At 48.8% G+C, this 12,474-nt stretch overlaps 1 protein-coding gene and 1 pseudogene across 8 annotated transcripts in view; one reads left to right on the forward strand and one right to left on the reverse strand.

Moving 5' to 3' along the window:
• Positions 1 to 12,474, reverse strand: part of zc3h18 (zinc finger CCCH-type containing 18) — a 120,995-nt gene that overhangs the window by 35,601 nt on the left and 72,920 nt on the right. For 6 of the 8 annotated variants that reach the window (XM_078400685.1, XM_078400691.1, XM_078400687.1 and 3 more), the window contains 2 exons: positions 11,547 to 11,735; positions 4,667 to 4,804 (listed from right to left, as the gene is read on the reverse strand). In XM_078400685.1, coding sequence (XP_078256811.1) covers positions 4,667 to 4,804; positions 11,547 to 11,735 — 327 coding nt within the window. The remainder of the gene's footprint in view (positions 1 to 4,666; positions 4,805 to 11,546; positions 11,736 to 12,474) is intronic. The other 2 variants (XM_078400688.1, XM_078400690.1) reach the window with 2 other exon arrangements.
• On the forward strand, positions 5,334 to 6,062 carry LOC144594976 (RNA-binding protein 8A pseudogene; annotated as a pseudogene).

Below are 12,474 nucleotides of genomic sequence, written 5' to 3' on the forward strand. Positions count from 1 at the left end.
ACTTTAGCTTTTTCAGATTATATTTAATTCTGACATTCTCTCTATTTACAAGATGATTTTCTTCTAGGTCACACTTTGGCTCCATAATTTTCACAATTTGGTTTGTAACAGACTTTTGCTATTGGTTTTAATTTATTTTCATGTAGTGTTTTTGAAATTTATCACATAAAGGGACATCACAATGCAGCTGTAGAAGTCGTTGGTGACATCACACTTGGAGCACTTCTTTAGAGTCAGACTGAAGAAGGGGCACGACACGGAACATTGTCTATGCATTTCTCTCCACAGATGCTGCCTGACCCTGCTGGCATTCTTTAGCATTTGATTTCTTTGCTCAAGATTTCAACATCTGCAGTTTCTTGTCCCCAAAGAAGTGAATTAGACTGTTCTTAATCTCACCTTTCAATACAGAGCTCCTTGCGGTACTTCACTTCAAATAGTCTTCCACCAGTTTTTAAATGTGAAGGACGAAAAAAGCAGAAGCCCTTCAGGTAATAAGCTCCAGACCTTACAGTATACTTTGGTCAAACAGACCCTAATTCTTCCTGAGCCTTTCACCAATTTTCTCAGGGAAATTAGTCTTTCATGTTCCCCTCGACTCGGGGATCACACAACTTATATGCCCAAATTAATTCCCCCTTCAAGTTTGTTTGTTCTTCAGAAAATCATCATTGCCTCAATTCTTTACATTCTCCTACATCTCTGTACCCTTTCGAAAGTTATCAAACAATAGACAATAGGTGCAGGAGTAGGCCATTCGGCCCTTCGAGCCAGCACCGCCATTCAAAGTGATCATGGCTGATCATCCACAATCAGTACCCCGTTCCTGCCCTCTCCCCATACCCCCTGACTCCGCTATCATTAAGAGCTCTATCAATAGAGTGGAGATCAGAATTGGATTCAGTACTTGAGTGTGGTGTAATGATCATGATCTCCCTGCCCTTATACTCTATTCCTCAGACATAATTATCCTCCTTCAGGTTTGCATGAAATTTATTCCTTGACCTCTTTGCTCTTCTATATTATTCGGATTCCCATGCCTTGTCTGACCACCCCAACTGCATGACCTCACTCTACTCTGTGTTGAAAGCTAGTCTATTTGGTAATTAAACTCCCCTATTATTACGGCTTAACGGTTTGTATCCGAGGAAACTATTATCTCGAATATGTGAACCCATGGCCTAATTCTGCTGATTGTTTAAATTCCATTTAGGGATAACAGTGTAACTGGATACTTACTACCCATTCTTTTATGAACAAAAGATACGTAAAATTTCAAAATAACAGCATACATCCCTTTTGTATGGGAACGGATGAGGAAGTTGTGATGGAACCTCTCTTCCACCCCCAGTGTGATTTGAATAAGTTTCATTGCATGGGAAATAACTTAATTGCCACACTCAAACCCAGAATTAAAATTGGCTTCCAAATGGGGGGGGGGGGGATACTCCCATTTATCTACAATGAAATTCTTGGTCAATGTAAAAATATAAAAAGATTATCTATCTTCGATTTAATCCAGCACCTGCAGTTCCTTCCTACACATAAAACTATATCAGCCTGATACTGGAAGAGGAATCTGCCAGATAGGTATCATTGCAGTGACCACTGGTCTCAATGTCATTGGCAAAATAGTTCCCTGAAGACTGGATGCTTGCACTATGTCTCATTTTTCTTCATAATTCCCCCCTAAAATAAACTTAGTACATTAAAATAAATTTGGGGATGAGGGGTGATGAGAGCTATACAGCATGGAAACAGACCCAACTCACCCATACTGACCAAGATGCTTCATCTACGCCAGTCCCATTTGTCCATGTTGGCTCACATCCCTCTAAATCTTTCCTATCCTGTCCAATTTTTAAAAAAATGTTGTTACTGCACCTGCCTCAACTATTTCCACTGGCAGCACATTCCATATACCCAGCATCCTCTGTGTGGAAATGCTGCTGCTCAGGTTAAACCATTGCACATATTTCTTGATTCCCCTACTTTGAAAAAAAGACTGCATGGCCCTCTTGATTTTATACAGCTCTATAAGATTATCCTTCAGTCTCCTGTGCTCCAAGGAACAAAGACCTCGCCTGTTAAACCTCTCCATGTAGCTCAGATCATCGAGTCCAGGCAACATCCTTGTAAATCTTCTCTGCACTCTTGTGCAGGAAAGAACTGCAGATGCTGCTTTAAATCGAAGGTAGACACAAAATGCTGGAGTAACTCAGCGGGACAGGCAGCATCTCTGGAGAGAAGGAATGGGTGACGTTTCGGTTTGAGTCCCGTGGTCTCGACCCGAAACATCACCCATTTCTTCCCCCCAGAGATGCTGCCTGTCCTGCTGAGTTACTCCAGCATTTTGTGTCTACCTTCTCTGCACTCTTTCCAACTTAAGGCCATCTTTCCTATAGAAGGGTGACCAAAACTGAATACAATGTGCAGAATTAGCCGAGATGTGGGAATTTACACACTTCTCACAGCACCCAAGACAAAAGCTGCTCACAAAATAATTTACCAAATATGACATTTGGTTATCAGTAAAATTGGTCCATGCAAAGTCCAATTACATCACACAATACTCCAAGTACGACCTCATCAGTGCCTTGTGCTAACGTCTCAACTGCGATACTCAATTCCCTGACTGACAAAGGCCAGTGTGCGAAAAGCCTTTTTCACTACCCTATCTAACTATGATGTCACTTTCAGTAAGCTAAGTACTTGTATTCTTTGATATACACAAAAAGCTGGAGTAACTCAGCTGGACAGGCAGCATTTCTGTAGAGATGGAATGGATGACGTTTTAGATCGAGACCATTCTTCTCCACCTGAAACACCACCCATTCCTTCTCTCAAGAGGTGCTGCCTATCCCGCTGAGTTACTCCAGCTTTTTCTGTTTAACTTCGGTTTAAACCAGCATCTGCAGTTCTTTCTTACACATACAGTTAAACCAGCATCTGCAGTTCTTTCTTACACATCTTTGATCCCTCTGCCCTACAACAGTCCTCAGGGCCTGCCCAGGTTTGACTTTCCAAAGTGCATCACCTTAAACTCCGCTGAATTAAATTCCATTTGCCATTCTTCAGCCCAATTGCCTAGCTGATCAAGATCCCGCTATCATTCTTGATTACCATCTTCATTGTCGACAATATCACATATTTTAGTGTCATCTGCAAACTAACTAATTATGCCAAGTACATTCTTGTCCAAATCATTGATATAGATGACAAACAGCAATGGCCCCACCACTGATCCCTGTGGCACACCACTAGTCAAGGGTTTCAGTTGAAAGAATAATTTTGCACCACCACCCTGTGCTTCTGCAATAAGGCAATTCTGAATTCAGATAGCTAGCTCTCCCTGGATTCCATGCAGGACATTCCAGGCACCTTCCATGCAGAGCCTTATCAAAGGTCACAATCCCCCATGCATAAAACCATGTTGACTATCCGTATCAACCAGTCTTTACAAATGCATATACATCTTGATTTATTCACAAAATGCTGGAGTAACTCAGCAGGTCAGGCAGCATCTCGGGAGAGAAGGAATGGGTGACGTTTCGGGTCGAGACCCTTCTTCAGACTTGCATCTGCAGTTATTTTCTTATACTGCATATACATCTTGTACCTCAGAATCCTATCCAGCAACCTTTCTACCACAGATGTTGTGCTCACTATTTTAGTTCCCAGATTTTTCTTTGCAGCTCTTCTTAAATAGAGGCTCAACATTAGCCACCCTCCAACCTTCTGACACCTCACCTGCGTTTAACAATAATTTATATATCTCAGTCAGAGTTCCCTCAATTTCTTCTCTAGCTTCCCAGTTGGATATACGTTAAACTTTAGAGTTTAGAGATACAGGGTGGAAACAGGCCCTTCTGCCCACTAAGTCTGTGCTGGCCAGCAATAATCCTGTACATTAGTACTATCCTACACACTAGGGAACAATTTACAATTAACAGAAGCTAATTAATGTACAAGCCTGGACGTCTTTGGAATGTGGGAAAAACCAGAGCATCTGGAGAAAACCCACGCGGGCACAGGGAGAACGTACAAACTCCGTACAGAGTTAAGATCGGACCTGAGTCTATCGGCAACTCTATCGCTGCGCCACTGTGCCGCCCTTTGATCAGGTTCATTGACTTCATCAGGCCCCAAAGGTTTATTTGCCTTCATAGGTATTTGGACATCCAGCACATGTAATGCGAAGTATCCTCATTGCATCGCTATTAACTTTCCTATATTCCTTAGTCTTCATGTTTTTCTCCATGGTAAAAACAAAAATATTCATTGAGGATCAATCATCTTGAGGCTCCTTATAGCTAGTCACTTTTGGTTTCAGAGGGGCTCTATTTTCTCTCTGTAGTTGCCCTTTTTCCCTTTATCGGAATATATAAAGCATAGAGTCATTCGGCCCAATTTGACCACATCTACCAAGATGCCCCATCTAATTTAGTTCCATTTGTCTGTGTTTGACCTGTATCTCCTTTCCTATTCATATAATTATAAAATCTCTTTGAATTCTCCTAAATCTATCTGTTAGAGTTATTTAATGCCCTTTTTTTTGCCTTCCTGGTGCTTAGAAGAGGATGAAAAGAGAATTTTAAAAATCTATTGAACTGGACCAATCAAAGGATACCAGAAAATACTGCTCAAGATTTTAACTTATTCCCACCTTGATCTACTGCCAGAATAAGAGCTGTGCCTGGAGGAATGGCTGGAATACGAGCTGTAAGAAGATGATCTTGAATGTGATCTTGACCGTGACCTGGAAGACCCAGATCCTGAATAGGAAGAAGAACGAGACGAAGACCTGAAAAAACCCAAAAAAAACAATGTTGAACGCAAGAGGTCATAACTCAGTGAAATATAATAAATTGCAGACGGCAACGTGCCTCAAAACCTCGTATACATATACTAATATGAAAACATCTGTAATGTAATAAACATGACGCACATCCAATGATCTCAGAGCAAAAAGTGAAGTTGGCTTCATAAAATGCAAATGCATCAAAGAATTCAGTCAAATAATTTATTGTCTGTTCTCGGACACAGAATATTACAGGCTCTCCTCCAGCCCAAAATATCTGTGCGGAACATGATATCAAGTTAAAGTAATATCTGCTGCCTGCACAAATCGCTCCATATCCATGTGCTTATCTAAAAGCCTCTTAAATGCCTCCTTTGTATCTGCCACCACTACGACCCCTGGTTGCGCATTCTAGATACTCACCACTAGGGTTGCCAACCACAGCACTCCCAAATACGGGAGAAGGTGACGTCACCACCCCACGCCACACGTAACCTCACCCAGCCAACGGTCACGTGCTCCCGCTCCACTAATGGCGGCCGCCCAGGCCGGGAGGCAAGCTGCTACGCAATCTCCATTATGTGGCACTGGGGCCTCCGGGCCTACAAAGTCCACAGGTGGACACAAAATGCTGGAGTAACTCAGCGGGTCAGGCAGCATCCCGGGAGAGTAGGAATGGGTGACGTTTCAGGTTGACAGCCTTCCTCAGTCTGAAGAAGGGTCTCGACCCGAAACGTCACCCATCCTCTGCTGCACCTCCATGAGGCGGGCGGCGAGGACTTCGCCATGGACGACGAGGGGGACGAGAGTATCCACAAACTAAAGAAGGCGAAGAGGAAGGGGCAAGGATTTGGCTCAGAGGAAGGTGCTTGATCCAGGCTGCGAGAAGACCACGACTCCGTGGAACATGATAGCGACGAGCCAGGCCCTCAATGCTCGGTGGAGGGGTGGATCCTGTTTGTGACCGGGGTCCATGAGGAAGCCACCGAGGAGGACATCCACGACAAGTTTGCCGAGTACGGTGAGATCAAGAACCTGCAGCTCAACCTGGACCAGCGCACCGGCTACATCAAGGGCTACGCTCTGGTGGAGTACGAGACCTAGGCTACAGGAGGCGCAGGCGGCCGTGGAGGGTTTGAACGGGTCGGAGCTGGCCAGGCAGCCCATCAGCTTGGACTGGGACTTCGTCAGAGGGCCCCATAGGAGCAAAAGGTGGAGTGGCCACAGGAGCAACCGGAGCCCGGACCGGAAACCTCACTGAGCCGGGACGGAGTGTGGAGCGGCCAGTGGGACAGAGCGGCCCTCACAGGACCGAGACGCGTCCGCAGATCACCGTGCCCAAACTGAGCCGTGCGTTACAGGGGGCGTTTAATCTCAGTCGGGACTGTCTTGGGGCTGGGGAGAGGGTGGGGAAGGAAGGGTCAGGTTGGCTTGTGCAAAACAACACTCAGAAATAAAGTATTTTAGTTCAAAAAAAAAATCTTCAGTCTGAAGGGTCTCGACCCGAAACGTCGCCCATTCCATCTCTCCCGAGATGCTGCCCGTCCTGCTGAGTTACTCCAGCATTTTGTGTCTACCTTCGATTTTAACCAACATCTGCTGTTTTTTTCCTACAGTGTCCGGGCCCACAGCGACCCCCCAGGCCTAATATGGGACAAGGGCGGTCCCGTACAGGACACACCAATTTAGCCCAAAATACGGGATGTCCCGGCTAATACGGCACAGTTGGCAACCCTACCCACCACTCTGTGTAAACAGTTGCCCCCCAACATCTGTATCTATTATTATTATATTACTAAAACTCTCGGTTTGGTCGTGTGTATATGTTTATGTGTGTACCATGCCCTCTACACAGCCAAAACGGTACAGTACAGTGTGACAATAGGGCCACCCTACTCACCATTCCCCCGTGGTCTGAATAAACCCACTTTTGTTACTTTAAAAAAACAAATTACCTAATAAACTTTAATAAAAGCCCCCCCCCGAGGACAAGTGGGAGGACCGCCACCCGTCCCGGCGTGCCCCGCACCTGACCTTCCTCCCGTGGTGCAGCGCTCGGCAGAGGATCCACAAGATGGCCGTCCAAGCCGATCGCAGCCGAGCTGCAGGAAACGCTTCGGCTTCACGCTCGGCCCACAGAAGAAACGGGGCCGAGGTCAGTGCCGTTTCCCTGTCCCCAACGGCCATGGGGGCATTCCCTGCCCGTCAACGGGTCCACGTTTGGGCCAGGGATGGGGTGGGGAGGAACCGGAGTGGTGGAGGGGGGGGTAGAAGAGGGGATGCTGCACCAATGCAGGAGAGGTTTGCACCCAACGGGTCCACTTGGTCTAGTATATATCTATATCTATCTATATCTATATATCATCATCTATCTTATTAAAAGTCAGATCTTGTGAATTAATATATATGTATATATCTGTGATTTCGCTGATTACGGCAAAACGGTAAACCGTAGCACCACGATTTTTGCGCCGCCTTAATCACCGCGCGGACAGCTGCTGGAAAATGGTTTTTTAATTTAATTCGGTCGCATATTTTTTAAGTTACAGAGGTTTTAAAGTGCTGCCCCCCCTGATTTATTGAAGGTTTTTATGGGGGCGCTGTGGTGCGGTTGTGCTCAGTACGCATGCGCGGCATCTCCTCACTTGTATATATATTTCACTGATTCGGCTGATTACGGCAAAACGGTCAACCGTAGCGCCACAATTTTTGCACCGCCTAATCACACCGTTGGACGCTTGCCGAAAATGATTTTTTTATTTAATTCGGTCGTTTATGTTTTAAGTTACAGAGGTTTAAAAGTCAAGACTTTTTTTCTCTCAGTTATTTCGGCTGATTTCGGCAAAAACGGTGTGGGAATGGGCCCATTCTCTTCGCTAGTATATCACTAAAACTCAGATCTTGCATATTTATATATTTGTATGTATATATATCTCTCTGAAATTTTGAGATTTGGTTGTGGACAAGTGCAGACCATTGCCATTGCCCCACATTGCACCACCTTAATCACCACTGTCCTGGCGACTGTTTGTAACAACTGTTTGTAACAAGTTTTATTTAAATTGGTCTTATACTTTTTCAGTTAGAGAGATTTTAAAGTTAAAAAAAATCATTTTGAAACAAAATTTTCAAAGTGCTCTGCGTATGACGTCGCAGTGGGGCACGCATGACCTCTCTCCTCACTCGCCCAAACAAGATGGACGCCGTTAGCGGGGTCGTCAGCCTGGAATCAGAGGCTCCCTCTCCCCTCTCCTCTACAAGCCGCCGCCCGCCTCAAGTAGTCCCAGCTCCGCCAGGCCACAGCCGCCACCCTCGAGTAGTCCAAGCTCAGCCAGCCCCTCCGACGCGCTGCCCGCCTCGAGTAGTCACAGCTCGGCCAGGCCGCCGACGCGCTGCCCGCCTCGAGTAGTCCGGCGCTCCCTCCTCCTCTCTGCATGATCGGTAAGTGGCTTTCGCCGCCAACGGGTCCAAGGAGGGGAGTGGGCATGGGGGCCGAGTGGGTGGAGGGTGGGGGTAGGAGGGGGGTGGAGAGAGTGGGGGAGAAGAGAGTGGGGGAGGAAAGAGTGGGGGAGGAAAGAGTGGGGGAGGAAAGAGTGGGGGAAGGAGAGAGTGGGGGGAGGAGAGAGTGGGGGGAGGAGAGAGGGGGGATCGGGAGAGTGAGGGTGGGGAGGAGAGAGTGGGGGGAGGGGGTGGGTGGGGGAGAGAGTGGGGGTGGGAGGACTGGGGAGGAGGGCAGGATGGGGTGGGGAGGAGGGAAGAGTGGGGGTGGGGAGGAGTGAAGTGGGGAGGAGGAGGGGTGGGGAGGAGTGAAGTGGGGAGGAGGAGGGGTGGGAAGGAGGACAGCGGGAGTGGGGGTGGTGGTGGGTGTAGAAGAGAGTGTGGGGGTGGGGGGGAAGGGAGACAGTGGGGGTCAGGGGAGAGGGGATCGGGAAGAGGGGAGTGAACGGCAGGGAGTGGGAGAGGAGTAGGGGACAAAGGGGGGGGAGGGGAGGAGAGAGTGGGGGAGGAGAGAGTGCGGGTGGAGGGGAGAGTGGGGCTGTGGAGGAGGGCAGGGTGGGGTGGGGAGGAGGGAATAGTGGGGGAGAGGGAAGATTGAGGTGGGGGAGAGTGGGGTGGGGGGGAGAGTGGGATGCTGGCATGGAGAGTGGGGGAGGGGGAATAGGGGTGGGGAGGGGGGAATGGGGGTGGAGGCAGGGCTGGGGGGAGTGGCATGGGAGGGGCAAGTGGGGGTGGGGGCAGGTGAGGGGCAAATGGGGGTGCGTAGGGGGGATGGAGTGGGTCAGTGCGGGGAATAAGGGGGATTGAGTGGGGCGGTTGAGGGTGCTACACCAATACAGGAGAAGCTTTTGGTCCATGGCTCACTCAGTCACACCCTCTCCCCGTCCCTGTCCCCCCTCTACGAGGAATGGGCCCAACGGGTCCACTTGGTCTAGTATATATAATAAATATTACTAAAACTCTCGGTTTGTTTGTGTGTATGTGTGTACCATAACTTTGTGATTCCGCACAGCCAAAACGGTACACCATAGCACCACAATGTTTGGCCCACCTTACTCACCATTATCCTGGGCACCGTTTGAAACAACTCTCATTCAAATTGAAGCTACATTTTTAAAGCTAGAAAGATTTTAAAGTTAAAAAAATTCCTTTTAAACTGATTTCCGCGTGACCTTCCTCCCATACTGCAGCGCGCCGCAGAGGCTCTGGCAGAGGGTCCAACAAGATGGACATCGCCCACCGCTCGCAGCAGGAGAAATGCCGCCGAGGTCAGTGCCTTCTCCCTGTCCACTCTCGCCCACCCACGGCCCCGGGAGACGCTCCCCGCCCGGCAACGGGTCCATGCCGTCCCCCTGTTCCCAGCCGCAGATTGCAGCCGAGCTGCAGGAGACGCATCGGCCCCCCAGGAGAAAAGGGGGCGACGTCACTGCGTTGCACCTCTCCCCCTTGCCGGCACACGACCACGGGGGCACTCCGCCCGGCAACGGCTGGGGTGAGGGACGGGTGAAGGGGAGGGGGTAGGGAGGGGATGGGGTAGGGAGAGAGGAGGGGGAGGGGTGAAGGGGATAATAGTGAGGGGGAGGGAGGGAGAGAGGGGTGTAGGGGAGGGGGGGTTTGGGAGGGGACGGGGAGGGGGGTCAGGGGATGGGGTGAACGGGAGGAGGGGGTGCTGCACCAATGCAGGAGAGGGAGGGGATGGGATGTGGGGGGGAGTGAGGGAGGGAGAGGGTGGAGGGGGTGAGGGGTTGGGGGGATGGATAGGGGGTCGGTGATGGGGGGAGGGGTGAAGGGGAGGAGGGAGTGCTGCACCACTGCAGGAGAGGTTTGGACCCAACGGGTCCACTTGGTCTAGTATGAGAGTTTTAGTAATATAATATTATATTACTCACCATTTGCCTGCGGTGTGCATTGATCAAGTTTCGTTACATTTTAAAAATAATTAACTTAATAAACTTTAATAAATGCGCTCCCCCCGCGCAGCAGCGCCGGGAAGACTGGCGTGCCCCGCGCCTGACCTTCCTCCCGTGGTGCAGCACGGCGGCAGAGGGTCAAAGAAGATGGCCGCCGGCCGCTCTTCTGCTGCTAGCTGCCGCGATGGCCACCTGGGGTCGGGGTGAGTTTCTCCTTCTCCCCTTTCCTCTTGCCCCTCGCCCACCCCCTGCCTGGCAGGAAACGGGTCGTCACCTCCCTCCATCCACAGGTCACCGGGCTCACCCTTCCTTGACGCCCCACTCTCTCCTCAGGTCACCAGGGGCTTCATTTTCCCTCAACACCTCTCTCCTCAGGTCACTGGGTTTACCTTGTTCTCGGTGCCCTCTTTCAGGTCACCGGGTTCACCCAGTCTGCGATGCCCTCTCTCCTGATGCCCCTTCTCCCCTCTTGCTGTTTCTCCTGGCGCTTAGCGTCTCTCTCCTCATGTCACTGGGTTCACCCTGCCCTCGGTGCCCTCTCTCTCGTTCTCCTCGGGACAGCGGGCTTGCCTTGTTCTCGGCAGCTTTCCCTCTCCTCAGGACACCGGGTTCACACCACCCTCGGCACCTCTCTCTCCCTCCTCAGGACACTGGGCTTATGTTGCATTCGGGGTCTTTCTCTCTGCTCGGGTTACCGGGCTCACCCTGGCCTTGACGCTTCTCTCCCCGGGTCACCGTGTTCGTCGTCTTTCTCTCGTTCCCCCTCTCTCTCTCTCTCTTCAGGTCACCAAGCTCACACCGCTCTCAGCACCCCTCTCTCCCCCCCACCCCCTCCCGGGTTGTCCGCTCTCTCAGGCCCTGTCCCCGGGTTGAGGTTTGGACCCAACGGGTCCACGGGTCGTCTAGTTTCCTTTAAACTTGTCACTCAGATCTTAAAACTATGCCCTCCAGTCTTTGACATTTCCATTCTAGGAAATCAATTCTGACTATCTACTCTATCTGTGCCTTTCATAATTGCTCAGCCCATAAAGGAGAAAGGATTTTGGCTCTAGGGAAAGTAAGAAGCTAACCTTAGACTGACCTTAAAGTCTAGATGTACAGGAAGGAGGAAGCTACAGTTTCATTAGAAACTGAGCAATTGACTTCTCTCTATAACCAAAAGGGAATGAGGCCAGCATTCCCTCAAGTCCACAGCAACTAAAACACTGAGCATTTCCTGGGGAATGAGCCATGAAATGTGGACACTCCCATTGGCCAATGATGAGGCCTTGGCTTAGAATAGTAAAAGCACAATGAACAGTAGTTTGTTGTGTGGTTGATTCCAAGATGCAGTGTACCTCGACGAGCCCGACACTGAAACAGATGAGCCTGATGTTCTCCGTCGCTTACGCCCACGCCCTGGTGATGCTGTTGAAACTGGCCTTTTTTTGGGTGACTTGGATCGGCGCCAGGGGTCTTTCCATTCATCCGCCCGCTTCACTGCAGTCGTCGCAACAGCTTCTTTCTTGGGTGCTTCTACTTGTCGGCTAGAAAGCATAATAGCCAGATCATGGTTTTAATGCTTTACTACCTCTGGACACTTAAAGGACATTTCAGATATTGGACACTTTAAAGTTCTGAGGAAGAGTCCCAAAATTGAAATGTTTATTTTTTCCTCTTTCTCTAGATGCTGCCTGGCCTGCTGAGATTTTGCAATACTGTTTTTATTACAAATTTCCATCATCTGTAATTTTTAAAAAAATAATTAATATTGCAATATCATATTTCCCCAAATATGGAATCTACCATTTCTGAGAGTGTTACGTAGCAATGGGCATACACTTTCCAACAATTCTCCTCAATTAAGCTAATTCAGCATGACCCAGGAATAAGTCTGAATTTCACTGGGCCACAAGGCTCAGTTTAACACATATCTCATCATTTACCCATGTAAATCAGAGTTATGCCTCTCATTTGCTGCCTTTCTGCACTCTCCTTTGCCCTCCTCATGGACCACCGTACACTATTTGTTGTGCTGGATTCTGAGATACCTGCAGTCTTCAATTAGTTTTAGAAGCAGCAGCAGCAGCAGCAGCAATAAATTTGTCCTGATTTCACCAAAATGCATAAATAGGTGTACCCAATTACAAAATAATTTATATATAAATAAACAAAATGGGTTGCAGAATGTAAGATTTGTTGGTTATAGTATTGTTTCTATTTTTAATCACACATATAGTTCAGTTTAGGAATTCCACAAGGGTGGCAGCTAATTTTTTTGCTGGT

Source organism: Rhinoraja longicauda, chromosome 6 (genome assembly GCF_053455715.1).
Source record: "Rhinoraja longicauda isolate Sanriku21f chromosome 6, sRhiLon1.1, whole genome shotgun sequence".
Classification (NCBI taxonomy): domain Eukaryota; kingdom Metazoa; phylum Chordata; class Chondrichthyes; order Rajiformes; family Arhynchobatidae; genus Rhinoraja; species Rhinoraja longicauda.